The sequence below is a fragment of the Piliocolobus tephrosceles genome, chromosome 11, assembly GCF_002776525.5.
Source record: "Piliocolobus tephrosceles isolate RC106 chromosome 11, ASM277652v3, whole genome shotgun sequence".
Taxonomy (NCBI): domain Eukaryota; kingdom Metazoa; phylum Chordata; class Mammalia; order Primates; family Cercopithecidae; genus Piliocolobus; species Piliocolobus tephrosceles.
In genome coordinates, this window is record NC_045444.1 from 54,924,709 (window position 1) to 54,945,650 (window position 20,942).

At 36.8% G+C, this 20,942-nt stretch overlaps 1 protein-coding gene across 1 annotated transcript in view; it reads right to left on the reverse strand.

Annotated features, from left to right (window-relative positions):
• The window catches only part of ABCB11 (ATP binding cassette subfamily B member 11), a 110,112-nt gene that overhangs the window by 86,922 nt on the left and 2,248 nt on the right, over positions 1–20,942 (reverse strand). Inside the window, exons 2-5 of the mRNA XM_023189708.2 lie at positions 9,168–9,270; positions 8,037–8,058; positions 5,560–5,611; positions 4,541–4,779 (exon numbers count right to left, since the gene is read on the reverse strand). Coding sequence (XP_023045476.1) covers positions 4,541–4,779; positions 5,560–5,611; positions 8,037–8,058; positions 9,168–9,243 — 389 coding nt within the window. The 5' untranslated portion in view covers positions 9,244–9,270. The remainder of the gene's footprint in view (positions 1–4,540; positions 4,780–5,559; positions 5,612–8,036; positions 8,059–9,167; positions 9,271–20,942) is intronic.

The window sequence follows — 20,942 nt, forward strand, 5'->3', positions numbered from 1 at the left end:
TGCTGTAACAATTATCACAATTAAAACAAGAGAAATGGATCCCCTCACATGCCCAAAATCAGCTTTGCTGGGTGGAAATCAAGGTGCTGACAGGGCTGTATTCTATCCTAAGGCTCTAAGGGAGAAATTTCTCCTTGCTTCTTCCAGCTCTTGATAGCTGCTGGCACTCCTTGGCTGCGGCAATGTCATTCCATTCTTTTTTTCTGTAGTCACCTTGCCTCTACTCTTCTCTCTACAGGCAAACCCCCCTCTGCCTTCTTCTTAGCAACTGTCCCTTTTAAGAACACACATGACTGCATTTAGGGCCCACCTGGATAATACAGGATAGTCTCCCCCGTCTCGATATCCTTTACTGAATCACATCTGCATAGACTCTTTTCCCATAAAAGGTAACATTCACAGATTCTAGGGATAAGGACCTGGATATCTTTGGGGGTCATTATTCTGTCTATGAGAGATATCATAGATACTAAATAACAAGTGCTGGTGAGGATGTAGAGAAATTAGAACTCTCATACACTGTTAGCAGAAATGTAAGTGGTGCAGCCACTGTGGAAAATAGTCTGGCAGTTCCTAGAATAGTTAAACATAGAGTTACCATGTGATACAACAATTCCACTCTTAGGCACGTACCCAAGAGAAATGAAAACATGTTCACACAAAAATCTGTATACAAATGTTCATAGCAGAATTATTTGTAATAGCTCAAAAGTGGGAAAAATCCAAATGTCCATCAACTGATGAACAGATACATAACATGTATTATATCCATATAATTAAATATTATTTAGCAATAAAAAGAAAATACTGATTCATGCTACAAGTGCATGAACTGCAAATAAACATACGCTTAAGTTAAAGAAGCCAATCTCAAAGGATCACATATTATATGATATTATTAATATGACATGTCCAGAATAGGCAAATCTATAGTCAGAAAGCAGATTAGTGGTTGCCTAGGGATAGGGAGGAGGATGAGGTACTAGAAAGTGATGGCCAAGGGGCAAGGGGTTTCTTTTTTTGGTAATAAAAATGTTCTGAAATTGACTGTGGCAGTGAATGCACAACTCTGTAAATATAAATATACTAAAAAACATCTAATTGTACACTTTAAGTGGGTGAATTTTATGGTATGTGAATTGTATCTCAATAAAGCTGTTATAAAATTATATAGCGTAAACTGTCTAGCTTGAAAATAGTGCTTGCTTATACAAACTGAATATACATTGCTAAGAATATAGACTGAAATCCAAGTGAAAGGACAGGCCTAGATTTCTGCATTGATTTATCCGTACGAGAGGAAGTGAAAACTTGAGCTCCCCAATGCCCACAGTAGTAATCACCCTCCAAAGGGCCCCTAAAATTCTCATCTCTCAGCATTCACACTTGTTTAGACTCCTCCCCAACTATACCAGGGTTGGTTTCTGTGACCCATAGAATATGGCAGAAATTATGGTATGTCTCTTCCACAATTAAGTTACATGAGACTTTGTTGCTTCCATTTGAGTGTTTATACTTTAATTGGATAAACGAAAATAAAACGAAATTGCAATTGTGGTATTTTAACTTCCTATTCCTTCATCTGCTTTCATTTTTTTAATCTTATTATTTAACTGTTCTGACCAGAAATTCTGATAAGTTAATCAAGAGACCTGACACTCTGTAATCCTTATCAGTGTAATTCACTGACAACCATCTGGAAGGCTTTAACTTAAAAATTCCATCCAATAGATTACAATTGACATGTGGAAACCAATATAATAAAAGAGTAAAACCAGCTCCTGTCACTACACATACATGCTTTTGTTGCTAAAATTATTGGGTTGTCTTGTATATTCCAAGACTAATATATCTATTATAATAAAAGGAGAAACAGTACCTTTAATGATACACGTTTTCCATGGAAGAAACTTGCAAATAGTTTGGGTGACTTTGGAGGTATATAAACTACTTACAGGTAAGAAAATGTCCTCTCTCTTCTCCTCTGCCCCACCCAAGTCCATATTCACAGTGATCTTACCACATAACAGCTAAACAAACATGTTATTCAGAAGTAAGACAAATAGTATTCATGTCAATGATCATAATAACTCACAATGAAAGTATTTAACTCATCAAGGAGTTCCTAGTAAAGAAATGCCTAGAAAGGTATAGTCCATACAATTTCAGCTATCTGTATGAATTTTTTTTAAAAAAGAAAAGGACAAATGTCCATTCACATTTAGTATCATGTGAATATAGCCAAAGCCAATGGACTTTGGAAAGCTTCAGTCTGTATTCTTTGCTGGCCTTCGGGTATGTGATCCAGTAACAATGAAGACAGTGAGTAAGGAGTGGCCACCAGAGAATTCCTTTTTAATAGATGGCCATGATGAAGTGTTGAAAGTAGATTCATTCTTTAATTCATTAGACAAATATTCATAAGCACCTAGTATCATGTATATGCCTCAAATTTTGACCCCTCCAACATTTATTTCCAAATTTTAAGGCATAATAAGATATACTTGAGGGCTTTTTCCTCAAAAACTTATCTTCATCAGTTTGGGTCAATTTACATCACACATAAGTCTGAATGCATTTTTTTCTCAAAGGGGAGAATGATTAATTTTATGTTTTGCGGTCAAACCCCTCTGTAAAAAGCAGTTCACTTCTGTCCTTCAACATAAATGAAGGATTTCAAAGACTTTTGTTGAACTCAGTCTCTCTTTTATACAAATTGCTCTGAGTTTTTCAAATGAAAAGAAACTTCCAATTTTAGAAAAGAAACATACATATTTAGACATTAGGGAACTTATATAGAATGAGTAGAGTTGTTGTTTATAAAGAATAATTCACGTTGTATATTATCCTATGTTTTCTATCAGGTACCTCCAAGTCTGTGACTACATATTTTTTAAAAGATCATTAACTGAATGATGGCTTACTAGGCTTAAGCTTCACCAAGATAGGGATCATGACTCCTTGTTTTCCTGAGATGGGGTCTCCTTCTGTCACCCACGCAATCACAGGCAACTGCAGCCACAAACACCCAGGCCCAAGTGATCTTCCCATCTCAGTCTCTCAAGTAGCTGGGATGACAGGTGCATACTACAAAGCTAAGCTATTTTTAGAAACTTTTTTTGTAGAGACAGGGTCTCACTATGTTGCCCAGGCTTGTCTCGAACTTCTGGGCTCAAACAATCCTCCTGTCTCACCCTCCCAAAGTGTCACAATTACAGGCATGAGCCACCATGCCTGGCCGGGACCATACTCTTAAGACAACTGTGTCCTTGATGCTTTCATGAGTTCCTGGTATACAGTTGATGTTTAAAAAAAATTTGGTTGAATGAGTAAATGAATGAAAGACTCTAGGAGAGATAATATTATGGAAGAGTGTCAATGATTTTGAAGGACTCATTCATAGTCTGGAATCAAGCCTACAGAAAATTTCAAAAATGAAGGTGAAAACTATAAATTCCTTTGAGGGAGCCATTCCTAGTGTCTTTCTAGCCAAGATGTGCCCCACCCTTGATTTTGAACCTGAATATGTGGGTTCGTACGTGCAAATAAGCTTGTTCTGAACTTGAGGCAGCATGAGGCACACTGCAAAGTCCATGCTATGACAATGAGTCAGTCCTGAGTACATGACGGATTCACTGATTACAAGGTGGCCTGTCAGGCTTATCACAAAGAGAACAGTAGCATAGTGACTGTGTCTGTGTGAGTTCTGGCTACTTCTGCATGGTTGCCTGTGATCACAGCACTGCACCAGTTTTCTCATGCCTGTAATCTCAGCACTTTGGGAAGCTGAGGCAGGCAGATCACCTGAAGAGATTGAGACCAGCCTGGCCAAAATGGTGAAACCCCATCTCTACTAAAAATTCAAAACTTAGCTGGGGGTAGTGGCAGGCGCCTGTAATACCAGCTACTCAGGAGGCTGAGTCATGAGAATCGCTTGAACCCAGGAGGCGGAGGCTGCAGTGAGCCAAGATCACACTACTGTACTCCAGCCTGGGTGAAAAAGGAGACTCCATCTAAAAAAAAAAAAAAGAAAGGAAACAAACTCAACTACTGGTTGAGACTAGTATCCCCTACTCCAAGTAATGCAGCATGTTCATGAAATTCCCATTACAGATGGAAGGGTTAGGATCAAGTGGATCACCAGCCACAGCCACAAAGCTAAGGGGCAGAGGGGAGTTAGTAGGGCGGTAAAAAAAGAACTCTTGGAGATGATACTCAAGTAAAATTCATGGGTCACCTCCCTAGTGGCGTTAAGTATTGGTGTTGTCAAGCTCAAGCCTATACTCAATGAAGTGGTTACAATTTGCCGATGTATTTGATGAGTGACTTTCAATCCTGTTTCTGTTAAGATTTTAAAACATAGTAAGATAGAAGGAAACTTGAGGCAGTGTAATTTCTGGAAATATGGGTAAACTCATGTTTCTATTCTCTTTGTGTTAGATGCCACTCCAGTTCAGTCAGTAAAATCCCCTCTATATATCTTGAATTACAATTTAAGATATGAGCAAAAAAAGTGAAAAATAAAGAAAAAACAACCTACCCACAACGTGTTCCATTTGTCATGGTCTGGTTGAGGGAACTGTTAGTCCATACGATGGTGTTATTCACACATGCTTTTCCTGGAATCTGGAGTTCTTGTAACTCAATGTCATAGTCAATAAAAACATCTGTCATTGTGCCAAAAATGAGCAGCACGCCTGGCTGGGCTATTCCATGGAGAAACGCACACAAACTTCCCACAAACATCAGCCAAATGTCAGTTGATGAAGAAAACCGAAACTTGAAAAACAAAGGGTTCAGAGATCATCTATGGGTGAAAAGCGGGAGAGGTAGGGGGACTATTTAATTTTAGTTACTAGATTCTGATAAATAGTACTCAACACCAAATTTCATGGGAATCATCTTAATTGAGCAGCAGGTTCGCACTAATTATATTGAAATAAATGGCATGGTACATCAATTATCTAAAACATTAGACTCTTACATTGTTAGATCATGTTATAAATTTCCTGGTCTCTGAATTCATTCTGTTTATTTCAGGAGCTGACTTTAGTTTTTAGCTACTCATCTATAACTCAAGGGGAAAATAATCACTGTCAGTGATGCCATTGACAGTGTGGGGCATTCAGCAACAGTATAAATTGTTTTGTACAACTGATAGTGACAATGAAGAGTGCCAGTTTAGGCCTAGAAATGCCTCCATCCTGAGCAAATTTGGGGTAAATACCTACACTATGAAATTTCTAAAGATTTGTCATAAGAATAAATAAATATAACGTGATTGTTGCGATGAATTTCCTTACAAATATGATAACCATGGGCTGAGTGATAATTTTCCAAGACATTTTTCTGATCTATTGGACAGGATTTGTATGTCTTATGAGCAACATATTTCTAATAGTTATTCAACATGTTATCACATAGGCAAAGCCTATGACTGAAAAAGTGATCACTGAAGTTAAAAACCTACCAATATGACTAAAGATTTAACACTCCCTTCATGATCTAAACAATTTATAGTTGCACAGTCACTGCCATAAATCAACACAGTTTTATTACCAATTGAAAGAAGCCAACTCGAACGCCATCACCTTTCTTCTCATCTTGTAACCTGAAGAGAAAAACATAGGGATTTAAAGACCATCCTTTCCAATACAATGGGAAATTATCCCTAGGTAGTGATTTTATGAGTTATTCTTTAGTAAGAAAGAAAATCCTCACTGGCTGGGAAATTCTGGCCAAGCCTGATATCTTAAACACAAGCTTTATACTTCTAGATTTACCTCTTCTAGAGATTTCAGTATAGCTCAATCTCAGGTTCACTAGCAATTCACAGAGAGGAACACTTGAGAGGTATGGAGAGAAAGTAAAAAGTTCTCTATATTCCCAGTTATACCAACAAATAACCCTTTGCCCTCAGTCATGACCCTCAATCTATTTGTGACTGCATTTCCTCATGGGGAAGCTGAAGTCATTGGATTAGCTAATTTTAAAGCTTCCTCACACTTAAAAAGCTTACAACTACCTTAATGTTGATATGATGAAAAATTCAAGAACATGCCCATACTTTTCATAGAATCATATTTCCTTAATATTTCTCATTCATTTCATTTCCCATAAGGCCACGTTTAACCTGTATTTGACCTCTTCAACTTCGGGGATCTTAACTTAACCTGAGTCACCCAGTCCATGAATACACCCTGGACCTTGCTGTCACCAGTCTGACATGTTTAACTCCTTGGCACTCTGTGACTGCCCATGTATTTCATTTTCTCACTTCTTTCCTCCTTCCACACCTATTCATCAACCTTACTTGAGCCGTGCAGTCCCTTAAATCCTTCATTTCCTTCCATTGCTAAACCCCATTAAGATTTTGCTTCCTTCCCCATGCAGCCAAGGTCCCTCTGCCAGGCATTTGAACCACACTCTCACCATCATCGTCAATTATTTTCTCTACATCATCCTTGTAAACTTCATCCTGCATCCATTCAGCTGTTTACCCTCTTCTCCTTAAGCCAGGCTGCTGGGCCTGCTGAACACAACCTTACCACCTTGTGAATGGATACCAACACAGGCAGAGTCGAGTACTCAGCTGCCCTAAGCTTCTCTTCTGGCCCAGAAAAGAATCTCAAATTTTTTCTGAGACTCCCCATGGTCTGGCCCTTAGTTCTCTGACCTCACCTCCTCCAACTATATTCTAGTTCTCAACACCCCACTCTCCTGGCCTCTTGCTGACCTTTGTCCATGCCCAGCTGTTCCCATCTCTGGGTGCGGGCACCTGCTAGTCCCTCTCCCCAGATGCATTTTCTTTAGGTAACCACAGGGACAGCTCCACTACCCCCGCTAGACCTTCCTTCAAAAGTCACCTACTCAACAGAGTCTTCCCTGGCCAAAGTCTTTAAAATTTCAACCCCACCCCCCACATACCATTTCATAGCTCCATTTCCATGTTTATTTTTCCTTCTCAGAAAGAAAGTGATAGATTATCACTAGCTACCATGCTATACATTTGATTTATTTACAGTGTTTATTATATCTCCCTCACTAAAATGTAAACTCCTCAAGGGCAGACACTTTTGCCTATTTTGTTCTTTTCTGTACCTTCTATATCCTCAGCACCTACAATAGTGTCTGATACCAAATAGACACTCAACTAATATTTGCAAAATGAATGAATTAATGGAGTGAATGTGTGCTCTCCAGCTCAACATGCAATGCACACTTCATTCCTCTCCAGATCGCTCCCATTCCTCTCAGCAGCTCTGGCAAACTTTTGCTGTGTTCTTCTCATTCCACGCTCACCTCCTCTAAAAACAAAACAACTCATTCAACTTCCTACTCATCCTCTCCTTGCCATTCATCTACATCCACACCCATTTTTAAAATTTCCCACCCAATAAGAAACGTGTGGCTCTCAGAGGCCCAGGCTGACCTGACCACTACCAGCCCAAAGCTAATCTTACCACTCCCACTCCCTCCCTCTGCTGTGAATTACTTAAAATTTCTAAAATACCTTTAACCCTTCCCTTTCCACCACCTCCACTTCAGGAACTTACCTGATGTCTCACTTCTGTCTTCTAAATTAGACCTCATCTAATCCTGCCTTCATACCAGGCTGTGATTAGCTTATATTTGTTCTATATGAGAATTCAAAATCTTTAGCTAAAGAGAAATATGCAATAATAACACTTTAGGTTTCTACTCTTTGCCTGTGGCAAGAATTTGGGGTTTAGGGACCTCCCCAATGCCCATGAAATTATACTTGTTGTTCAACTTTTCCTCTTCCCTCTTAGGTCAGGAGTTCTGTGCCATTCCTGAATACATGGGGTAGATTTGGACTTAATCCAGAAGGGATTTTCCAAAAGGTTTTAAAAATCAAATTATAGTAATGTTTTAAAGAGAAAAAGAATGGATTATATATATTATTTTATATGAAGTGCAATGTGCATGAAAATATTCTCTGCTTTGTGCCGTTGATATGAATATTATGGAGTTATTCTAGAAAAGATGCTGCATAGTTGAAATCAGTCACTTACCTTGATTTCTTATCATTATTATCTGTCGGAAAAAAAATCAGTGCAAACAAGCAGTTAATAATAATGACAAAATGCAATACAGTCATTAAGAAATTTGCTCTGGAAAAATATTCCTATAAGTTACCTTTATTCATGGATTATTACCAAATGATTGTTGGCCTTTTCTGTTTTCCTGCTCATGTTGTTTCTCTCTCTCTCTATATATGCACACACACGCACACACACACGAAGACACTCATTAGGGTCCAGGAGTGCTGCTACGTTTACTCATTTACAGACTTATCTTCAGGACATGAAATATTTGCATCATCTGAATATCAAATAGACAGCAACCTTTCTAAATTAGCTGAAGAAGATCTGACTTTTTGAACTACAAAATAAAATTGATATTTATTTATTGTTTTATTGTTTGGTTCTTTAAAAGCGTCAGAATTTATCTGTTTAAAATATAGACCACAAATTAACAATAAGATGTTAATAACAAGATGTCATTGACACTTCTTATTAAAGTAAAGAGGCATGATAACGTTGACAGATGGCAATATCTTGGGTTTGGTAATCAAGCACAACTGTTTGATTAGAATTATGGTTCCATTAATTTTACTCATGTGACCCTTGCCAAGTTTCAAAAACATATCCAAGTCTCAATTTTGTCATCTGTAAAATATAAAATCATAGGGTTAGAAAACAACAGCTTAGAACCATCTGAGCCCAGGACATCCCAGGTGCTAATGCTACAGGCCCCTCCACATGATCTCATTCTGGTCTGCAGAGTCTGGGCATAGCTCTTCCTAAGGAGGAGCACTTACTAAATTATGAGTAATAATAACAATACAGGAATAAAGTTAGTCATAACAGCCACCGCTGGAACAACCCTACTCTATCTAGGAAAGGGGTTGCTGAGAGATGCTTTCATTTACCCACACTTGGTGTGTTTTTACCTAGTGCTTTCAGATAGTATGTTATGTGGATTCTAGGGAGAGCCACAGAGTTGTGTGTAAGGATCACACCCAGTGATAGTTCTACCTACTGTTGCTGAATTTTTTCTGCTCCTTGAGACTTCACCAACTTGTCCCACTTTTGTTCTCACCTTCCTTGTACAAGATGCAGTGAGAGAAAAAAGTCACTTACATGATTTATCTGACTCAAAACCATCATTCTCCTCTCCAAATTTCTTTACACTTCGAAGAATTACTGGGTCAGACATGGTAATTGCAATCTGCAGGCAACAACCCTATAAAATAAAAGAATCATTGCAATTATTATCTTTTCTTTCTTCTTTAACCAAAGTAGCCAAACGAAAAAAACAATTTGGTTCAAGAAATAATCTTCACTAATCAATCTCAGACAAAAGCAGGTTTTTAAATTGGTTAATAACTCCCTGAAAGAACATGACTATCAGGAAAGATAAGCTACAGCCATTGATGAAGGTTTTCTCTAGTTATTACATGGATGATTGTTTTCTACAGCTTAATTATAGGAAAGATAAACCAAAACCATTGATCAATTTTCCTCTCATTGTTGGATGGGTGGTTATTCTTTCTGCTTATCTGTGCTTTATTTATTTTTAATGAGAAAACGTGAAAACCATGAGAAAGGCAAACCAATTGGTGATATTCTTGAGTTGCTGTAGTTGATGAATAACACCCACATACTGTTGGGTAAACTTCAGTGTTCCTTTGTAAATGCAATCTCAAGATAAGGTGAGTCGAGCTTGGCTCAAAGGAACAGAAAGGAGACATTGTCTAAATAAAATGTAAATGTCGACAGAGTCATGGTTAGTCTTATTCACAGTGGAAAAATCAGTTTATGGAGGGTACAGGCAGAGAATTCCAGGATATAGACACTAGATTCAGCATGAAGTTTATACTTCACTAACTTTCTCTGCCTCAAATATATAGCAATGATGGATAACATGTTTTTAAAGAGATACAGTGGGACTCAAACAAATAAAAATAAACATCTTCAGGAATCAGAAATGGCAGAGAAGCACTGAAGAGTAAACAGAGCACAGAAGCAGCTGGTACTTCCCCCTCAGGGTCTGGGTGCAGACGAGTGTGAGAGTTTAGCTCCTGAGAGGACTGTAAGTGCCCCAAATCAAACAGGGAGCAAGAGACCGTCTCTTTGCTTGGAGCCAGAGGAGCTAATGTGGGCCTCCTGCACTGCTGAGAAGACCCTGAGGAAACTGCTGCCCAGCATTGAAGCAGCTATTCCTTATGATGAAATGCAGACCCATGGAGGTTATAGGAGGAGACAGTGATATATATTACATACATATATACACACATGTACAAATAAGAGAGAGGAAGGGGGAATTATGAAAAACTGAACTCACCTAATTGGAATCCCAGAAGCAGAGAGTGGAGAATGACAGAAGTGCAATAATTAAAGAGATAATTACTAATAATTTTCCAGAAGCAATAACCTGATTCTTCAAATTAACAGTAGGCTCCAATAATTGATTGGAATAAATATCAGTCAAAACTTAAATACATTATCTAGAAATGTCCCTCAGTATATGCAGGAGATTGGTTCTAGCACTCCCACATATACCAAAATCTGCATATTCCAAAATCCAGGTATACACGAGTCCCGCAGTCAGCTTGCAGAACTTAAGCACAGGAAAAGTTGGCTCTCCATATCCACTGGTTTTGCATCCTGAGAATACTGTATTTTTCTTCTGAGATTGGTTGGAAACAATACCCATATAAGTGGACCTGCACAGTTCAAACCTGTGCTGTTCAAGAATCAAACTGTAGTAAAGCATCAAGAATAAACAAAATCCATCCTAAACACTGTAAAAGGGGAAAATGCGTTATCCAAATATAAAGAACAGACTGACAGAAGTTTTCTCATCAGCAATAGAGGCTAGAAAACAGTGGAGTAAAGTCTTCAAAGTGATGAGGGAAAAAGTAATCTTTATCCTAGAATTTTATACTGAGCCAAAAAATCATTCAGCATCTTTCCAAACATTCAAAGTCAAGAGAGTTGCCACTTACAGACCTGCATAAAACAACAACTAGAGGATGTGCCTTAGCCAGAAGGAGTATCCAGAAGGGAGCCATGAAAAAGAGAAACATGGGTGAGCACAAGAGTTAACAAAATATGTCAGGACGGCCAATCAAATATTGATACCAAGTATAACCTTTTGTATTTCAAAAGAGCATAATTAAAACTCTACACAATAGTGTAGATATGAGTGTATCTTGAACACAAGATAAGGTGTTCAATATGCAGATAAAGTATGTTAGGTTCATTGTCATGACAATCTAAGGACATTGTTTTACAATTATAATTAAATATATATTTATACTATTATAATTAAATATATATTTGATTAAACGAAATGAAATTGCCAATATTTAACCATTTTTTAATTACAAAGTTCAACTAATATCTGAACAAAGTTCAACCAATATCTGAAAATTTTAAGAAAAAGCAATGAAAAACTACCAGTAAAATCCATAGCTTCTAAATAAGCAAGGATTAAAAACTGAGTATGTAGAAAACTTCATCAATCCAACAAAAATTAAAAAAAAACTAAAGAAACTAAAAAAAGCATAACAGAAAATATAAATGAAGGTTATTGAAAATAGTACAAATGGTTCAGTAATTACGGTAAATGTATGTAGATTGAAGTACTAATACATACTACACAGATGAACCTCAAAATCATGCTACATGAAAGAAGACAGTCTCAAAAGATCACATACTGTATGATTCTATTTACATGAAATATCCAAGATAGGCATATCTGTAGAGACAGAAAATAAATAAGTAGTTGCCCAATACGGGGCTAGGGGCAGGGGTGGGAAGGGAATGAGGAGTGACTGGTAACAGATTTCTTTTGGGGATGAAGAAAATGTTCTAAAGTTAGAATATGGTGATGGTCGCACAACTCTGTTAATATACTGAAAACCATTGAACACGTTAAATAGGTGAACTCTATGATATGTAAATTATACCCTCAAAAAGTTGTTTTTTTTAAAAAAAGATAGGTCAGTTTACGGAATTTTTTAAAGTCCAAATATATTCATTGTTTTTCTTTTGGAAACGGAGTCTCGCTCTGTTGCCCAGGCTGGAGTACAGTGGCATGATCTGGGCTCACTGCAACCTCCACCTCCTGGGTTCATGTGATTCTCCTGCCTCAGCCTCCCAAGTAGCTGGGATTACAGGTGTGCGCCACCATGCCCGGATAATTTTTGTATTTTTAGTAGAGATGGGGTTTCACCATATTGGCCAAGCTGGTTTCAAACTCCTGGCCTCAGATGATCCATCTGCCTCAGCCTCCCAAAATGCTGAGATTACAGGCGTGAGACACCACACCCAGCCAATCCAGACATATACTTATTATAAAAGAAATAATTTATAAAATCATAAAAATGGTCAAAAATTAAAGGATGAAAAGGATATGTCATACAAATACTGATTTCTCAAAGCTGTTACGTTAATGTCAGAAAAAGAGAGTCCATATTCAAAACAATAATGGATATAATAAAGGACATATAATAATTAAAAGTACAATCCAGCTAGAAGACAAATCAATTATTGGGCTGTATATACCCAGCAACCTAACACAATATAATCTGCAATTGTAATGAAAAATTTAAACACATCTTTATTAGAAACTGATAAACAGACAAAAAATTAGAAAACGCAAAAGCTTTTAAAATAAAAAATAGGTAATTTTATGTAATTTACTATATAAAATTTGTTTTTCTTAAAATTTGGTTGAACATTGTTCATATATTAGTTGAACTTTCTAAGTAAAAAAAAGATTAAATATTGGCAATTTCATTTGATTTAATAAAATATATATTTAATTATAATTGTAACACAATGTCCATGGATTTTCATGACAAATGTCATTACTATGGAACCTGCAACCAAGACATTTTTCAATTACATTTGGCATTTTTTAAAAACTTAACCATTAATAGGCCATCAAAAATTTCTACAAATAAAAACTATGTATTTCTTTATAGTGTTGTTATTCTTAAGAGTGTATATTCTGACAATGCAATTAAATAAAAACTAAAAAATTAAACACTAGTAAAACACACACACATATACTCAGTCAAATTGTGTGTGTGTTACAAACTTTAAAATACATATGCATATAACTATGGGTTAAGGATGAAATCACGACAGAAATAGAACATATTTAAAACATAGTGATAACAAATATATAAAATCTTGTGGGCTACAGCTAAAAAGATACTTCAAGATTTATTCATAAAGATAAATGCATTTTGTTTTTTAAAAGATTAATAAATGAATTATGTTCTAATCAAGAACCTATAAAAATGCAAGATTTATAAGATAGAAAACAAAATAAAATGATAAACAGTGGAAAGGATATATCAATTCAAAAGTTGTTTTTTGAAATAACTAAAAACATGCAAGTCAATAAGACTGTTGAGGAAAAGAGATATAAATCGCAAATACTAATAGAAAATGGGAAAGGTAAAATAAATAAAGTTTTAAATCATAAGCAAATACTATGAGTAATTTTATGGTAGTAAATTTGAAAATCAGGTTAAGATTAATTTTCTAGAAAAATATGAGTTATCAAAATTTGTTGATAAAGGAACAGAAAACTTAAAAAGTAATGGCTATTAAAATATTGGTTCAATATTCGAAAGTCTCCCACCTCAACAAACAACAGGGCTAGATAATGTTACAGGCAAATTTTACTAAAACTTCAAACAGTAGATAATTCTAATCTTATGCAAATGGCTTTGGTGAAAATAAAAACAAGAAAAGCTATCCAAATCATTTTATAAAGCAAGTATAATCTTGACATCAAAACAAAAAAGGATAAAAATAGGTTTATAATTACTTCTGAAAACAGATTTTAAAATGATAAATAAAATGTTAAATATAATTCAGCAGTTTATGAAAAAAATGAAATAATGTTGATCCCAGGAATGCAATGACTATTTAAGGTAAGAGAAAATTAATCATTTTCATAGATGCAAAAAGTATTCAATAAAAAATCATTATCCATTCCCGAGTTTTGAAAACCTACAAAATTGAAAAAATCATTATTTTGCAACCCTAATGAATACATTTGGGGTAACGATCAGCAGTGAATACTAAAACTGTTCATTGAAATATTGGCAAAGATGAAATATCCAGTAGTACCAAGTGTTGTGAAGATGTGGAGGACAGAGTCCTTTCATGCACAGAATAGAAACTGACTGAATGACTTTGGATAGCAATTTGGAAATATCTAGCAAGGCTAAAAATGTTAATACCCCAGGTCCCAGAATATCCTTCTCTGGTATTTTCCTTAACAATTTAAAAAATAGTTAACACTAATAATGGCATTTAATACGTGCCAGGCACTGTTCTAAATGCTTGATACATGCTATGCCATAAAACCTCCCAACAGCCTCCTGAGATGGGTACTAGGACTATCCCCATTTTTCAGATAACGGCACTAAAGTATGAAGGACTAAGTTATAAGCTAAAGAGGACAAGTTAGTAAGTGATACAGCCAAGGTTAAAACTCAGAAAATGCATGGAGAGATATATGTAAGCTTGTTTATTGCAGTATTTCTTTAGAAACAAAAACTTGGAGAAAATATAAATGAACAAGGGATTGATTCAATAATTTATAGAATAGACACACAATGGAATATTATCTAGCCATTAAAATCAGTGAATTCGCATGAATAAAGCTCAAGCAATGTAAGTTTAAACAAACAAGACAGAAAGTTTCAGAATGATACTGTATGATGTCATTTACGTAAAATGTGTTACCTGCAAATCGCTATTTGTAATGTTCATAGATACATTGATACTCAGTAGAAATATAAAGACTTGCCTGAAACTAATAAGCACTGAATTAATGATAGTGGTTACCTCTGAGGAAAAGAAGTGGAATGAGACTGGGGAGGGGCTCAGAGGGCCCCTGAACTATATCTGCATGTTTTAATTTCTTAAAACAAAAAAAGTTTCAGCAAGTATGGCATAATGTTTAAGATATGATAAAGTTGGAATGAGGTAACTTGGTGTTCATTAAATTTTTCTCTCTCTCTTTTTTTTTTTTTTCTGTGGCTTTAAAATATTTCATGATATGGACCCAGGGAGCACAGGGAGGGGAACAATACACACTGGGGCCTATTGGGGGAGGGCAGTGGGGAGAGCATTAGGAAAAGTAGCTAATGGATGCCGGGCTCAATACCTAGGTGATGGATTAATATGTGCAGCAAACCACAGTGGCACACGTTTACCTAAGTAACAAACCTGCACATCCTGCACGTGTACCCTGGAACTTAAAATAAAATAAAATAAAATTTAAAAAAGAACAAATGGAAAGCTGGATAATGCCACAAAAGGGTTAATGTTAGCAAGCTTGGGATGGTAACATCACCATGTATTTTTCCATCATAAGCAGCATAACACTCCTAAATAAAACAAAATCATTTTGTAGAAAATAAAATACTTCATGATAGAAAATAATTTTTTTTCCTAACTCTGGGGAATCTCCTTTAATTAAACAAATTAGAGCAGTTTTGATTTTATAGAAAAATTGTGAAGATGGTACAGAATTCCCATGTACCCCACACCCAGTTATTAATGTCTTCCATTAGTATTAATGTACCAAGGTACACTGTAAATATCTTACATTAGTATTAATAAACCAATATTGATACATTATTATTAGCTAGAGTGCATAATTTATTCAAATTCCTTATTTTTCACCTAATTGCTTTTTTGTTCCAGGATTCCATCTAGAATACCAAATTTACCATGTTACATTAAATTGTCATATCTTGTTAAGCAACTCTTGGCTATGACAGTTTCTCATACTTTCCTTGTTTTTGATGACCTTGGCAGTTTTGAGGAGCACTCATCACTTATTTTGTAGAATATCCCTTAATAGAATATTAAGAAGTAGAGTGAGAAATGTTATTTAATTAAGTAGTTTATGAGGCTGGTTTAAAAAATACTAAAAGAACCAGATTCAAAAATTCTTTCATTCAAGAACAAAATTTGTTCACTATAGCAGTATTACATTCAGAGACTGTAACATTTGCTGGTTATACAATTTTTGAAGTTTTAACCAAAAACCTTTTTTCAAAAAACAAAGACACTCTTTAATAATGAGAAAATAATAAACAACATTTAACCACAGATGTACTATTGCATTTCCCAATTTTGAAATACAATATTAAAAAAATTTAGTCTCCAATTATTTTTTCCTTTGGCTTAGCTCTCCATTTAAAAAGGTTTCTTTCCACTGGTGTGCAAATACTTCACAGTATTTAGAGGATAGTGGTGTAGTGTCTTGCCCACGAAATTTGGAGTCTCTCAGATCCTGATACTACCTGTTGCTTCACTCTACATAGTTGGATTTATTTTTAAATCTCTCTTCACATCCTTATTTCTCCATCTTTCATGTCAGGAAGTGGTGGTGATGGTGGTAAAATCCACCTCACAGGACTGGTGGGAAGATGAAATGAAACTGTATCTATACAGCAGCTAACACGAAGGGAGATAGCTGAAGTTCCCTTTGCCCTTCGAGCTTAAAGACTCAGTCCCCCCTACCTGATCCTCCACCCCACCTGCCCTTCCAGGGTCATTTGTAGTAATCTGTCCTCCATTAAGCACAGAAATACTAATCCACCAACCTATTCTCTTTACTTTCCTTCTGTGTCCCCTTGTCAATTCCATACATTAGGTTTCAATTGCTTACATTTTGCTTCTTTCTGAATACCCCTACAAATCATTTTTGTGGTTTCTAATTTACTGTTAAAAGTAACATTCTAAAAGGCAAAAATTCATCCAAGCATGGATCTCTATGCCCACAGCATTGTCAATGCCCCTCAGTCAGTGAGCACCAAGAACACACCTGTAGTTAAACAAGCTGTGTTTGCTACTCATTGCACCGAGGGTGAACACACTGTCAGGGGCTGTGGGTACCTCAGTAAAACGGTGTTGAAGGAACCTGTTATAGAACTTGGGCTTTAATCAGGTGATTTGGGGAAGGATCTAACGTAGTGGGTATTTGTTCTAGATTGGATGCTGTTAAAAAGCTGGGACTATGTTATGACTAGATAAAGAAATAGCAGTCATTCATTTAGCAAGATGTTTCGTATATTGTGGGTTGCACAGCGACCTTGATTTTGCCTTTGCTGAGAACAAAGTACTAATTGACCTTGCACTGACTCAGGGTAACTTTGCGGTTGGTATTCTGTGAGAATGTTTATGTCTAATAAGAGAATAACGTGACTTAAGTATGAGTACCAGGCCAGCTACAAAATGGAACAGGGTGTTCTTTTGTTTGTTTATTTTTCTCAGCATCAAGTGCATCACTCTGAACTTTGGTAGTCCACTGTTCTTTTTTGACATGCCAAGGAGCTATACTTCAAAAGATGTATACTCTGTAGGGCTGAAGGCATGCACTGGTTGTTCAGTCAGAAATGGAAGCTAGTCCCTTTATCTTTGGGCAGCTTAGAAATGGCAGTAAAGACTTTTGAAGGCCATTGTGCTGAAAATCTTAATTATTTGCAAGTACCCACAAAAACACCGGGAATTTTATAACAGTAAGTTTGGAAAAGTACACTGAAAAACCAAAATTACTAGAAAGAATAAATGAAAGCCTTGCCTGTGATATTTGCCACAAAAGACAATGTTTTCAGAATTGAATATTAGACAAATTGCCTTGTATCATAATGAATGTAGAATAATATATATCTGACATATATTATTAGACCATGTTTTCTCCCACTGGCGAATTCTTTTTTTTTTTTTTTTTTTTTTATTAGATGAGATGTTGGGAAACTCGTACAGCAAATGCTGGAGGACATGGCTTCCAGTTTCGGAAACTCTGGAAATGCAGTGGGAATCTGGTTTTTGGTGATAAACATATTTGTTTTGCAGGTTCTTGAGAGCGTAGCTCCTCCTCATTTGGCACTTTCTATGATTTAAGAGTACCATAGTGTTTTGCCACATTATTTTTCCTCACTGATTACAAGCAGATATAATGTTATCTAAATCTACTCTCTGAGCCATTAGCTGTAACACTTTTTTAGCACCTAACCTAATAACTTGATTTGAGTTTCATACCTTGCAGGAGGCTTTAATTAGTGTTCTTAACAAATTTTCAATAATGAAATTTTACTTAAACTAACACAAGAAAATTCATAGTTGAAAATAAGGTTCAATGTTATTTCATTTTTGCTGTGCAATTTAATATATTAAATTATTTTAACCTCCCCAAAATCTCTTCAGAAACAGACTGAGAATTTTCAAGGCATTCCAGAAAAATGTATCTTCCAATAAACTTAAGGGAATCTAGGAGTAAAAAGTAGGAAATCAAGATGTCTAAGCACTAGTTGGCAGACTTTGGCCACCTAATCATAGAATCCCCCAATAATTCTTAATTGTCCACACCAACTCCAGTGTTCCTCTCTGCTAAGTCTATAACCTGCACACTACATGTGCTTCTGTTTAACTATTCAGGGTTGAAGTTTTCTCTTGATAAAATGTGTAATCTTATCAACACAGATACACACATTAGAAGATAGTCTCCTGACCATTACTGGTAAAAATATATCAAAGATGTTTCTACCTTAGACTCTAACAACAGCATTCTGAAAGACCTCACTGCTGGAGAGGAGCAGATGGGGAAGAGAAACCATCAGCTAGATGGTCATTTGACAGAACCTAGTACTTTGACCTTAAAAATGGGCCTGACAACCTACAGAATGGGACAAAATTTTTACAATCTACTCATCTGACAAAGGGTTAATATCCAGAATCTACAAAGAACTCAAACAAATTTACAAGAAAAAAACAACTGCATCAAAAAGTAGGCGAAGAATATGAACAGACACTTCTCAAAAGAAGACATTTATGCGGCCAACAGACACATGAAAAAATGCTCATCATCACTGGCCATCAGAGAAATGCAAATCAAAACCACAATGAGATACCATCTCACACCAGTTAGAATGGCGATCATTAAAAAGTCAGGAAACAACAAGTGCTGGAAAGGCTGTGGAGAAATAGGAACACTTTTACACTGTTGGTGGGACTGTAAACTAGGTCAACCATTGTGGAAGACAGTGTGGCGATTCCTCAAGGATCTAGAACTAGAAATATCCTTTGACCCAGTCATCCCATCACTGGGTATATACCTAAAGGATTACAAATGCTGCTGCTATAAAGACACATGCACACGTATGTTTATTGCAGCACTATTCACAATAGCAAAGATTTGGAACCAACACAAATGTCCATCAATGACAGACTGGATTAAGAAAATGTGGCACATATACACCATGGAATACTATGCAGCCATAAAAAAGGATGAGTTCATGTCCTTTGTAGGGACACGGATGAAGCTAGAAACCATCATTCTCAGCAAACTATTGCAAGGACAGAAAAACCCAACACCACACGTTCTCACTCATAGGTGGAAACTGAACAATGAGAACACTCGGACACAGGAAGGAGAACATCACACACTGGGGCCTGTTGTGGGGTGGGGGGAGGGGGAAGGGATAGCATTAGGAGAAATACCTAATGTAAATGTCAAGTTAATGGGTGCAGCACACCAACATGGCAAATGTATATATATGTAACAAACCTGCACATTGTGCACATGTACCCTATAACTTAAGGTACAATAAAAAATAACAAATAAATAAATAAATAAAATGGGCCCAAATGAGCAGTACCACAAAGGTCCTGAGGCTGCCAAAATTGGAGGAGATACAGGGTTCTACAAGCCATGCCAGGAAGAAATCAAAGATCCTGAGAGCATAAAATGTCAGTGCCCACTACTGGCCACTACAGCAAGGCTGCTAGTGTGAACTGGTGGGGATGTCAGCCTGGAGCAACAGATGGACAGGCTGACGTTCACCAATGGCTGGGATCAATGCTAGCAATAGGCTATTGTTATTGTAGAAGAATTGAAGAAAAAAAAAGGGGGTCAGGGCTGAGAAAAGGTGTCTTCAGAGCTGAATTCTTCTGGGCTGAAAGATACTATTACCATCCTATTTTGTAAATACAGTTTTATGGGAATACAGTCACACCCATTCATTTTCTATCATCTTTGGCTGCTTCTGTAATCCAATGACAGACTGTATGGCCCTTTCTGTCTCCCATACCTAAAATATTCACTATATAGCTCTTTGCAGAAAATGTCAACCCCTGTACTGTGAGATCAGTTCAGGGCAGCCTGAGGCCCAGGAAGAAATCTCTGAGGACCTGATTTACCTACCCTAAAAATTGTGTAGAGCACCAGCCCTCCAACCAGCCCTACCCTCATGGAACTTACAATGTGGCAGGGAAGACAGACAATATCTGGGAAATTAGGCATCAAGCAGGATGGCAGTGAGGAAAGGGGAAATCCAGGCATCTCCTGGGTCCTTGTGCAGAGGATCTGCCTCATCTAGAGAGCTATAGAAGGCTCTGGAGCAAGTGCTTAGCATGAGACATTGAAGATGAGAGCAAGTTTGCCATGGGAAGAGGAGAGGGAAGAGCAGTCCAGGCAGGGAAGGATACATGCAAAGGCCCAGATGCAAGAGACAGGGCAGCCGGGTCCAAGGCTGAAGGAGCCCAGTGAATCTTGGGGAGGCAGATGGGCAACTCGGGAGGATGTGGCTAGTTGATCCTTCGGGGCCTCATGATCCTTACCACTGAGAACTTGGGACCTTATCCAAAAGGCCATGGGAAGCTAATGAAGCCTTCAGGTAAGAAAAGATTATGATCAAACTTATACTTAAAAAAAGTTACCCTGATAAGGCTTGGGACTTGGAGCCCACACCCAGAGAGGTTAGGAAATCGGTTTGAGAAGAATAGAAATCCCACCAGACCAAGAGGCAGAGGTGACTCTGTCTGTGTTCTAGGGTTTTTCATTTTCTCTGCAGAGATTTGTTCCACTTT